Source organism: Salvelinus alpinus, chromosome 28 (assembly GCF_045679555.1).
Source record: "Salvelinus alpinus chromosome 28, SLU_Salpinus.1, whole genome shotgun sequence".
NCBI lineage: Eukaryota > Metazoa > Chordata > Actinopteri > Salmoniformes > Salmonidae > Salvelinus > Salvelinus alpinus.
The window spans coordinates 13,677,949-13,690,865 of NC_092113.1; the positions used below are offsets into that span (position 1 = coordinate 13,677,949).

The following is a 12,917-nucleotide window of genomic DNA, read 5'->3' on the forward strand; positions in this document are numbered from 1 at the left end:
GGATGGACGCTTCTCTCTCTCTGTCACGAATGCCATGGTTGCCCTTAGTTTGAAGATGTAATCTGGAGACAGATGTTTTATACAACAACCTTCTGTGTTCTCTTTTCGACTCCCTCTGCATATTTGCAATCAAATGCCAGAATTTTCTCCATCTCCTTAGCTATCATACTCTGCTTCCACCGGGAATTCCACTGATTTCAAATCTCGCTCAGCTTTTTCCGTGATAACAACACTGTTGATCGCCATTTCAGAAGACTACAATTTATGGTTCAATTAAAATATTTGTACCTAAATCAGGGATTTCCTCATCGTCTGATTCATTTTCAGAGTCAGAGAGAATCAGCATGGCACGATCATCCTCCAGAAAGTGACGAACAGTAGCAACACTTTTGCAGTTCTTCATGATATCTTTCAAAAAAGCAGAGGTAGAAAGGATTCCCTACACATACTGAGCAGCTCATGTTATAGACAGAAGCATGCTACATGGCATGCCAATCCGAACTCATCTCTTGGCATGTCCAGCCCATCCATTATCTCAGCTAATAATGGCTAGCGGGAAGCTTCCTGTCTTTTTCCGTGGCTAAACCAACTACGCTCTTAATTTAACAATTTAATTTGTGTTTACAGATGGCATACAAGTTGGTATTAAGGTCCTAAAAAACGCATTTTGAAGAAAAAAAAGAATTACGTTCAAATGCCTTTCCTGTGAAGTAGTGACGTGCAACATATGCCTATTTTCCTGAAAAGGCTCACATATCTCACCAGCACAGGTGAGGTGACATACTCCACGTTTGTGTGTGCTATGCTAGTCAAATAGAATCAAAGTAATTGGGAATAAAAATCTCCCCAGATCCTGTTTTTAACTTTTATCCACGTAAAATTTTTGTGCATGCAAATATGAGGAACAAAAAGAGATTTGTATCGTTTTGTTGTCGGCCAAGCTTGTCAGAAATGTTAATAGTATCTGCTTGTTGACTTCCTGAGTGAAACTAATTTTAACGCTCACTGCATGAGAAGCGACTTGTGCAATCTCATTGAAGGAGAGGATGTTGCTGTTGCTGCCTTCTCGAGACTGGTTGTGACATGGAGGACAGCACAGCAACTGTAAAGCTTTAAATGGATCCACTAACCTCATTAAAGAGGCTTATTTCCCCCCCTGACACATGCGCCGCTCGCGTGTTAAGATGATAATGAATTTAAAGAACACTTATGACTAATATGTCAGGCTTTTACCCTTTAAAAGGCGGCGGACTCGCTGGAGCCACAGCTCCGATCTGTCCCGGGCATCCGTCTCGGCCCTACTTTACTCCAAATGCAATGGGTCTGAGCAAAAGGGATAATGGGATGTCCAATCAAGGAAATCTGATTTATATTGACCACAGACCCAGTAAGTGAGTCGTAGAGGGGTCTTAACAAATTGGATTTGGTCAATGGATGGTGAAAAATACAGGATGCTGTCCATACGTGTGAGTGTGTCTATTCTCTACCTCATCTATTCTCTACCTCACACATCATCAAGATTCTCGCTAACATTGTGTCACATCGCACTTGGGTACATCCTGCAATATATTCAGTTGTGATAATTATACTATGTTATTCTCATCTTGATGCAGAAAAATACCTGATTAAATTGAAAAACATTGTGGTATGGTCTACTTGTACATCAATTTAGGGTTTCATCAGGGGTTTACTGTTTTTGTGACCTCAACTCCCTTGCCAAGTTGCATCATCAAGGTTAAAAGAATATTAAAGTGAAATACCTTTGATCTATAGACCATTTAACGTTCATTCATATTTTCCTTTCAGAATTACAAATATATTTCAAACAATCAGATATTGACCTTGCACGTTTTAAATGGTTTGGATGTTACCACGTGGACGTGCTATAACACAGAGGAATAGGCTCTTGGATCAGGCTAAGGTACTGTGGCTACGTAGTAACAGGATTTCCTAGTTGTCAGAAAGGTCTTCGGAGGTGTTGTCATCCTTGAAGAAGACTTGTCAAGTTCATTAGAGAGCTCTATATCTTTTAACCGGATTAATGTTAATGGCCATCGGCTTTACAGGTGATTAGTTCAGTAGGCCCACCAGAACAGTGCGGAGAACTGCGCATCGTTCCTGCTGAGTAAGCAAAGAGTGCCCGAGACACTTTAGAACCCGGCAAACCCCCTGAGGCTTGATTGAACCAGGACAGAGAATCGGGGGAACCCACTCAATGATTAATGGTCCAACCCGGCGCATCTGGAACAAAAGTTAAATGTCTTCGATGTGTGGGGTATTCCCTCTCTCCCTTAACTCAAACTGCAAAGACACAACCAGTGAATAGGGAGGAGACTAGATCCTGATCAGAAAACAAATACTATAGAAACAGAAGCTTCCAATACAGCGAGACAAAGGTGTTTAATGATTAGTTAGATATTCAATCGTTTTTTTGTTGTTGCATGGAGTGGCTTGCAAGTGTATTGATGCAATCGGTAATCAAATTCGTCACTAAATATTTGACGGTGGTAGCTTAGGTGTCTTATACTCAAGGGAAAACAAAGCCTACCTGAGTATTGTTTGAGTTGGACGTCGTGAAGATAACAAGGTTTTGACTTTTTGAAAATGCTGAGGGAGAGGGTTAAATAAATTCCACCTGCTGACGTTGGGCTTTTAGGTGGCACCCTCTGGAGAAAAAAGCCACACAACACATACGTCTATAGCCCTGGAAATCTCACTAAGTTGTGCGTTTATGTAATGTTTTTCTATTTCATATATACAACGATACAATTATTCCTATTTCAAAAGCAAAATGTTTCCCCATTTCTTATTGAAGGGAAAAGAGCAGTATTATTTTTGTAGTATACATGTCTAAGTAGATTACATGGGAGGAAATGGGAGGAGGGAGGCTGTCATGAGGGTGGTGGTGGCAGGCCCTTCCGCAGGGGGACAAAGAGAGAGAGGTAACTGTACAAAGCTGCCATACCCATTTCCACCAGGCATAGCCTTCCGCGAACTGCCGGATGCTAACATAGCCACCACAACATTGCGCTGTGACACTGTGTAGGTGGAACTAGTTCCTGCAAGGTGTCCAGGCCCTCTCTGGATAGCAGAGCTAACTTTTCATGTGCAAGGTGCTAGAGGTTGAACCCAGGGGGAGGGCCAACTTGCACAACCTCTGCTAGCATAACGATACCTGACAAGGCTGGTATGTACTGAAGTGGAATTTATTCACTGCGTAAATTAGAATTTTGTCTTATGTCATTTTTTAGTATTGTAGAAAGAGAAAATGTAATTGTTGTGAATTTATTTATGTAGATGCAACAATAATGCTCGCTGAGGGATAAACCTCAGCTCCGCAAAGATAAAGTTTGTTGGAGGTAACGTTCCTTAAAACCAGTAGGTAAGACTGAAAGATGTGTGTTTACAGTTGTGTAGTGGAGGAATGGGTAGACATCTATACTCAGTTATAGCATTGTCTTAGATTTGTCCAGACAGTTTTCTTAAGTTAAATTCTTTAGTCCATGAATAAGAGGTTGGCCTGTGTCTGCTCCTCTCCTCATAGACAGCTATTTGCTCCTAAAACAAAAGCTATGAATATTGTAACAGTACGGTATTGTTCATGTATCGCGTATGACATACTTACAGCTAACAAATGCTTAGGGTTAACCTTTCTCTTACTCCTTTGAAGTTTCGAACTTATGGTGTTCTTGGTGAATTGTGTCTGTTAAAGCCAGCAAGGGGACATTATGGCGACAGAAGGATTCCTGAAAAGGGCTTTCACCGAAAGCACTAATTAGTGAACATAAAGTTTTTTCAAGCTTTCTGAAGAAAGGCTGAAGACTTATTCGCTCCTTTCACACCGCTTCTCCATGGCAACAGGGTTCCAACAATCCAATGACAGATTAGGAGGTGTTTGTAGCAAGAACAGAGTTTTCCACACATGGAAGTTGAGTATTTGTCTTCTTACTGCGCTTGCTGTGTGTGGGGGGGGGGGTCAAGCAAAAGATACTCAGGACTCACGGTCTCTCCATTTAAACATATGGAGGGTAGGACCTTAAACAGGGGGCTGTTCAAAAAAGCTGTATGATTATGCACTATAGGAAACCTACCCTCATGCCTTTTCTAGGGTTTATGTCCTAAAGAATCTTGTTCTGTTTTGAAGAATTGTTTAATTGAATCCCAAATGATCATGGTCATTGGACTCATACATTTACTTTGTAAAACGTAATATTGCCTCTGCACAAAGCGACAACTCAGTCTATAGTTAATATTAGATAATAGATAATAATAGATCATAATCGAAACAACATCTGATATCACATAGGACCTTGGGGAGAATATTTGTTTTGATCAATGATTCAACATACATCTACTTCAATAAACATTGAGATTAGATTCAGACACCATTTTCTGGCTCAGTTTAGCCTAAGTAGAAAACCATACCAAGCCTCCACATGGCAGACTCTTTTATTTCATTGTACTTTCCTTTCTCTCTGCAGCCTTATCGACCCCACATCAGCTTCTGTAAGGAACAACAGGGAAAGCCCAAGAGATATCCTGGCCTGTTGTTATTTATTTATGTATCTATTTCTGGATTTATTTATGACTCCCTCTTCTTGCTCTGCCACAGTTGCAGGCTGTCTTTCCATCCAAATGTGAGCGGTATACGAACACAAGTCTTTGTCTGAAAACAAAAGATACAATTTGTCGAAATCCATGTTTTTGCATTAAGCCTAAATTTCTTTCACAATTGTTCGTTTTTTTCTCTCAAGAAAATATCTTATTTACATTCGGAGAATGACGATAATTCAGCAATGGTTATTAAAGCGGTCTCCTTTTGAACTCTCCCTTTGTATTGGCATGAGCCTATATCACATGGTAATATTTAAAAGTGAGTCAGGGCTGGCTTGAGTAAAGGCTGTGGATCACCTGCAGTTGCAGGTTGGAGCTGGCTGTGTGTTCTGTTTGTTGTCTTGAGGTTAGAGGAGGAGGGAGGGCGCTGCAGTAGCAGCATACCTGCAGGCACCAGCTGTTCCAAGCAGGCTGTCTTCTCTCCGGGTGTGTCCCAAATGTCACCCTATTCCCTATAGAGTGCACTACATTTGACTTAAGTGCTCTAGTAGTGCACTACAGTATATAGGGAATAGGGTGCTATTTTGAATGCAAGCTGCCTCGCTCTACACCTGCGTGACAACTCCTCTGCCCCACCATGGCAGCTGCGCGCATTCCCCTTCCACCCCCACCCCCCCAATACCCCTGTCTGTCAATGCGGTCTCAGTCGTGGTGTCAGACATGGCATCGGGGTGCCCAGACTGCCAACCCGTGCCAGCCAGTGCCAGCTCACACTATGCCCTCCAGCTTTGTCACCTCGGCTCCTCTTTGACAATGTCACAGCGTGGCACCGTGGTGGTCACCCTCCGCTATTCTGGTCCCATGCCAGGAGAAGATGCTTTTCATGGCATTAGGAGAGTGTGAGTAGTGTCTCCTGTAGTAATGTCAGAGCAGCAGCTGCCATCTCCCTTTGGAGGAAGTTCCAGTAACTTTCCCATTGAGCCTTTTTTATGGAAGCTATTTTCTGTTTGTGTCCTGCTGTAGTTCATGAGTTTTATAACAGCTTATGAGTTATTATTAATGCTTATGGTCAGTGTTATAACACATTATAAGTTATTATAAAGGATGTTATAGAGCATTATACGTACTAGGTTTCCATCCAACCTTTTTATGCAATTGAATTACATCGGATAAAAAATGTCATGACAGGCCTGATGGAAACAGAACATTTTTAAGTAAACTTTCCAAATGTTGACAAAACTAAATATGCTAGACAAGGTGGGATCTTTTTGTGTTTGGTATAATGATTTGTGCGAGAAAATGTGTGTGGACATTTTTTATGCGCAAATATTGATATAAGGCAACAGATTAAATAAATGATGAACTTCACAGGGTGGTAAAAGTGTAAGGTGATGAGGTTGATGCTCCTTTCCAATAAATATTGGGTGTCTTATTCTGGTGACATAATTGATGCTCGGCTGGCAGTTGACAAATAAAAATAGTCTTACCCTTTTGTCCATAATAATAATCTCATCATGTAGGCTTTTGGTGTGCTCTAGCCAACTGAGCGCAGATAGTGCTGTTGGCTAGAGCACACATGCCAATACCAGAGTGGGCACACTCGCTATATGAAGCAAAAAAAAAAATGAAAATGCAATGAAAACTTTTTTATTCAGTATATGGGAATTTAACCGCAAAATGTATTTTTATGTGCAATACATCATCATGCACATCCTTTTATCCGCAATAAGTTAATTTGATGGAAACACATCTCTGGTAGGAAAATGCGCATATTGTTTTTATGAAGATTTTAGAATATCCGAATGAAAATCTGATGGAAACCTAGCTACTGGCTAAACTCACAACAATGTTCTCTAAAGGTTCTCTAAAAGAATTCATCTTTTGATGAGTAAATTTCGAAGCTCATTGGATTAAATGGATCCAGTTTCTGATTCTCAAACAGTATCAATGAAAATAACCTCCTTTCTATGCTGCTTATGAATACATGTAGTTTCCATAGTAATCCATGTCAAAGTTACCTTGCATTAGGGCCTGGCTATTACAGTAGTAGCATCTGGGTCATGGTGTCTGTCTGTCTGTCGGTCTGTCAGTCTGTCTGTCCTGTGGGCTGGACCAACTGAAGATGATTAGGGGGGTATTGAGCAGTTTAAGGATGAGCCGAGGATGAGATGATTGTCTCCAGTGTGCGGCCTGGGTGATAATACGCAGCTCATGTCCTTCTTAGCTGCACCCCCCCCCCCCCCCCCCCCAAATTCATGAGGGAGAGCTGAGTCAGGAGGCTAGGTCTTAACCCCCCCCCCCCCCTCCGCCCAGCCCCCCTCACAGCCACATCTCCCCATGTTCATCCCCTATAGCCCTAGGCACAGATTATGACCTTGACCTGGCCACTCATGTGGGTGGAGGGAGGGGCTGTCCCTCTTTAGCCATCCACAATGGACAGAGCAGGAAAAGTGTGCTAATTACCAGCGCTAACGATGTCCTTGCTTGTCATAGTTTAGTGCCGCTATTTAGCCACGGGATAATAACATCGTAGCCTCAGTGAGAAGTTCAGTGTGACATTATCACGATCACTTTGTGTGATTGGGAGCAGGTGAGGCTTTAGTTGCTAGCGGTTACGGGATCTCAATTTTGGATGAGTGCGGACCTGAGTTGCATGGCTAATCTGAGTTGGCCAGCAGTCTGACTATGAACCTTATGAAAGTAGACCTCCGAATTCAGTGGAATAAAAACATCAAAAAATGAAATGTTATATTCTTTACAACTTGTAAGTATTTTGATTTAGGACTAGGGCTTAGTCGGACTAGTGTCACCGAAAGTGTGACGTCCCGGCACAACAAAAGCATCCTCGCTTGCTTAGCAACCAGACAGGATGTTATATCTGCGTTTGGTTTTGTTTTGAGTTTGACTCACTGACTCCCGTTAACTGAGAAGCGACTGGTAACCCAACGTGGTCAGAATCAGACAAAATAAATTCCCCCGCATCTGTTCTGTACAATTTGGATAACAGCTCGGAGCACGACAGGCTGGCATTACCGAGCCAGAGCCTATAATCATTGTGCTGTAAAAAAGGCAGAATCCAGCAGCCGCAAACCATGTGGCCTCCTCGGAGTGCTGACCAATCAGAACCATCCCCAGCCACTCTGCCTCGTTACCATGACACCCTCCGCTGTCTCTTCCTGGTTAGCAATAATGTTCCATGGCTCCTGTTTTCATTTTAGACAAAGTTATGCTGTAACTAGAATCTTCACTGAACTTGATTTGGACATATTCAGTTGGACTTGATGCTCCAAATGTAAGGAAACAGGGGGAAACTATTTAATTTAATGAGATGTATCTGTATCTGATTTATCTGTGTTTTGTATTTTCTACAATAAAGTAGACACTTGAGGACGTCACTCTTGAACAACCAAATCAACATTTAGTGAACCAAAATGTTTGCGCATCGCCATAAAGCGACAGAGAAATTTGTCTGAGATATTCCCTCAAATGCTAAGCGCCTATTTTCCATCATTATGCTGTTTAATGCGATCAGAGCGCTAATCAGATTGAGTGGAAGTACCTCCATGACACACTTATGTCCATGGCTGCTGCTGCTGAGTTAGAGGGAGCTGGTGGGGAATTTGGCAGCCCTAACCACTAAAACCCTCCTCTGGTTTGGTCTCGACAAGAGGCTAGGGCAGTGGTGTCACTGTGGGAGAGAGAGGACGTTTAGTTTCCTTTCAAATACTTTCAGCAAAATTCAGTTCAAAATTAGCAAACTGGCACATTTACAGAAATGTTGCTAAATGTGCATCGTCCCTGTAACCTAATAAGGTCAATTTTCACTGAGTTCTGGAGTGCCCGATGGGCAGGTTTTGCACTTTTGGGACTATGTTATTGGTTCCATTGCACCAGGCAAGCTCATTCGAATGCAGCTAAAGTATTTGAAGTAAACAAAATACTATTTGAACTGTCTGGCCTTTAGCGAATCAGACTGACTGAGGCTCAGTATTCCAGTTGGACTACTGCAGTTTACTTGAATGTTTTAAACAATGGGGACATTGTACATAAATACATAAATAAAATCACTGTAGTGTATCTAGACAGAGACTACAAACTGGTCTCTTCTCCCATCTGAATGTTGGGGGAACAATAATCTCATTTTAAGCTCTTAAGCGACTTAGTTGAGTTCTGAATGTGTTGAATAAAGTATCTTACTGTAAGGTTCAAGATGAGTAGGGATGAGACCAAAAAGTGCTTGGTGCTTAGGAGTCTGTCATTGGGGTGTCATACATACAGTGCATTCGGAAAGTATTCAGACCCCTTGACTTTATCCACATTATGTTACGTTACAGCCTTATTCTAAAATGTATTAAATATTTTTTTCCCTCATCAATCTCCACACAATACACCATAATGACAAAGCAAAAACATGTTTTTTAGAAATGTTGCAAAAAATCTAAAAACATTTAAACTAAAATATCACATTTACATATGTATTCAGACCCTTTACTCAGACCTTTTAGATGTTCGATCGGGTTCAAGTCTGGGCTCTGGCTGGGCCATTCAAAGACATTCAGAGACTTGTCCCGAAGCCACTACTGCGTTGTCTTGACTGTGTGCTTAGGGTTGTTGTCCTATTGGAAGGTGAACCTTCGCCCCAGTCTGAGGTCCTGAGCGCTCTGGAGCAGGTTTTCATCAAGGATCTCTGTGCTTTGCTCCGTTCATCTTTCCCTCGATCCTGACTGGTCTCCCAGTTTAAAAAAATCTATTTTAGAATTAAGCTGTAATGTAACAAAATGTGGAAAAAGTCAAGGGGTCTGAATACTTTCTGAATGCACTGTACCTCAAAGCCAAGGGAAGAACAGGTTGATTTGCCACTCATGAAGTCTGTTTGAATTCCAATTGCTTCAGTATACAGAAATACAGTTGGTAGATGAGAGGTTCTTGGTCAGTATAGGTGTGTGTGCTTACATGTGTGTGTGTGTGTGTGTGTGTGTGTGTGTGTGTGTGTGTGTGTGTGTGTGTGTGTGTGTGTGTGTGTGTGCGCGAGCGTGTATATGTGTGCGCACACAGCTGTATGTGGTGATGGGTGGATTTGTGTGTGTGGATATACGCTTGCGTTTGTGTGATCTTTCGTATGCTACACATCAGACTCTCCATTTCCTGCATAACGTTTTGTTATAATTCTGTAGTAGAATTTTCTTCAGAGGATGAAGTTTGTTGTGAGTGACAAGGTAGAATGGAGCTGTTTTGAGTTGTTATGTGACATATTTAATTAACTGTAACTGTAGCTATGTGCTGTTGTGTTGTGCCATGTTATGGTACATTGTGTCTTTCCCTGTTGGAGTTTTGTGGGGGGGGGTTTTGTGTGCTTTTTGCTATGTTGTGTTACTATGTGTGTGTGCCTTGTTGTGTTTTAATGTGTCATGTAAAGCAATGTGTGTTGCTAACCCCCTGACTCTGTGTTTCAGTCGTGACAGTGACCTCTCTACGATCATCTCCAACCTCCACCACACCAGACAGCACGGCATGCCCGAGAGCCAGCCCGCCACCGACCTCAGCACCAACACAGGACACACAGGTAGGATAAATGTGTGTTTGTCTATTTTTCTCTCTCCGTATTCCTTATATTTGTAATGAGGTTACGTATTCTTCTATTAGCATGAGTAATTAATCACTATTATGCATTAGTCCCTTAATTTTCTGTAATTTGTTTGATTGGGGAACTTACTGTAAGCTTATTACTGATTCCTGAAGGTGGCTCTCAAGTCAATTACTAAATGTAATTTTTTTGCCTTTTCTATTGCACTCCAGGTTTTTCCTTAACCCCCTGTTTTAAATGACCACTAAATAAATAGCTTTGTTTGCCATTAATCCAGTTTCATGGGCATAAAGGAACCATGGTGTGTGTTAAGCTAAGAGCCTTCTAACAGCTTACAGCCCCACGGTTAAACACCCCTAACACCAGACACTGTTTCATTAGTTTTAGTTGTTCTGAATCAGACTGTTTAAGTCCGGAGTTAGACTGAATGTTGGATATGTATGCTTTCAGGTAGATACGTGTGTAATATTTCTGGGTAACATGGCAAAAGTTAGACACGATAGAGTTAATTGGTATTTAGATACTCTAGCTGTTGTGTGTTGTATTGTGTCTTTTCTGTTTTTTGTCCTTACATATCATGCTTTGTGCATATGTGTGTTTAGGGTGTGTGTGTGTGTGTTTTCTATTCAGTAGACATACACTACCAATAATAGGGATTAGCCATGTCGGAAGTCCCCAACTGTTTTAGTAGTCAGAGGTGTCTGGAAGGGCCTTGTTTTACTGCAACGACATACTGTACTTTTAAACTGACAATTATATATATTTTTTAACCCAAACTATGTCCCAAATGTTGGTTAGGTGGGGACCTGCTGGTTTGTGGGTTAAAAATAGGCTTAGACCAGCTGAGTTTCCGTTTATACAGTTTGTCACAAGAAAAATCAAAAGGCTGGAGGTGAGTCACAGAATAAAAAGGAAGTGGTAAAACTTTGTTACATTTGTAAAGGGTGGCAGGTAACTTAGTGGTTAAGAGCGTTGGGCCAGTAACCGAGACGCTGCTGGGTTGAATCTCTGAGCCGGCAAGGTGAAACATCTGCTGTTCTGCTCTTGAGCAAGGCAGTTAACCTCCAACAACAACTGCTCCCTGGGTGCCTTGGACGTCGACTAAGGCAGCCCCCCGCACCTCTCTGATTCAGAGGGGTTGGGTTAAATGTGGAAGACACATTTTGGTTAAATGCATTCAGTTGTGCAACTGACTAGGTATCCCCTTTACCTTAGTGTCAAATGTCCTTTATAAAGTTAATCTTAAAAGGGAAGTTCAGGATTCTACAACTTGAGGATTCTACAACTTCCTCACTCTGAAAGTAGTCTATGGGCCAGGAGAAACTGTAACCCATGGTTTGGTTTCCTTTAAAATAGCCAATACAAACTTATCAAGAGTTACCAACAAAGTTGACCAACCACAGATTTAACCCATAAAGAAGTACCCTTACCATGGTCAAGTAGTATAGTATTCAGAGAGCAGATCCTTATCCCCTGTGGACGGTCTGTTCCTCTTCATCCCATTAGTCAGAGGGTCATACATGTAGCATAATCATCCTACAAATCCAACACCTCGTCCTCTACACTGTCTCTCTGAGCTCATCCCTCTAGTAGCTTAATTGCCCATACAGTTTGCTAATAGAAAGGGATGAGGGGTGGAGGTGTGGAGGGACGAGGGCATGGAGGGGTGTCTGCCTATCCTTCCTCATTTGCGTGGGACACGGGGGTGTTATAGTCTCAGACGCCCAGTGTTTTTAGACCCCAGTTTGGGACGGATTTCCCAAAAATACCTGTCTAATCGGCTGCTAAGCTTAATGGGGAAATCAGCTCGTGAATGGTAATCTTAATGGAGAAAGACACAAAGGGATGGGTAGTGGGGATATGAGGGGGGAGGGAGGGAGATTTGAGCGCGGTGTGGCCTGCGCCGGAGGGGGCCTGGGCCTAAAATCTGTCAGTTTGAGCATTACAGGGAGATTTAACAGGGTGGCTAAGCGGCTCGATCTGTGTCTGTAAACAAGTCCAATCCCATCAGCCACTGGCTCACATTCTGTCTGCCGGTGAAATTAGAGAGCGACACACTCACATACACAGTAGTGCATGTTCATACACACACACACACATGGGGATGTGTGCTCATACACACACACACACGAACACACAGACACACACTTCCACAAACAAGTACACACACAAACACCTAAACACACACACAAACGCAAACACTGGGACACATGGAGGTAATAGGACAGAGAATGAACACACCTTATTGGTAAGATCAGTTTTGGAGAGTGTAGATGTATATAGTGAGTTTTGAAAAGTTTTAATACTTGACATAAACTTTTGAATCGTTTTTTGACCATTCTTGTCATGATGGTATAAACCGTTTCAAATGTTATACAGTGCATTCGGAAAGTATACAGACCCTTTGACTTTTTCCACATTATGTTATGTTACAGCCTTCTTCAAAAATGTATTACATGAAATGTTTTCCTCACCAGTCTACACACAATACCCCATAATGACAGAGTGAAAACTGGTTTTAGACATTTTTGCAAATCTATTAAAAATAAAAAACAGAAATAACTTATTTACATAAGTACTCAGACCCTTTGCTATAAGTCTCAAAATTGAGCTCAGGTGCATCCTGTTTCCATTGATCATCCTTGAGATGTTTCTACAACTTGATTGGAGTCCACCTGTGGTAAATTCAATTGATTGGACATGATTTGGAAAGGCACACACCTGTCTATATAAGATCTCACAGTTGACAGTGCATGTCAGAGCTAAAACCAAGCCATGA

General features: G+C 41.9%; 1 protein-coding gene across 4 annotated transcripts in view; it reads left to right on the forward strand.

Annotated features, from left to right (window-relative positions):
* samd11 (sterile alpha motif domain containing 11) overlaps positions 1-12,917 on the forward strand; it is an 81,545-nt gene that overhangs the window by 18,842 nt on the left and 49,786 nt on the right. For all 4 annotated transcript variants that reach the window (XM_071371750.1, XM_071371749.1, XM_071371747.1 and 1 more), the window contains exon 4: positions 10,008-10,117. In XM_071371750.1, the coding sequence (XP_071227851.1) occupies positions 10,008-10,117 (110 nt within the window). The remainder of the gene's footprint in view (positions 1-10,007; positions 10,118-12,917) is intronic.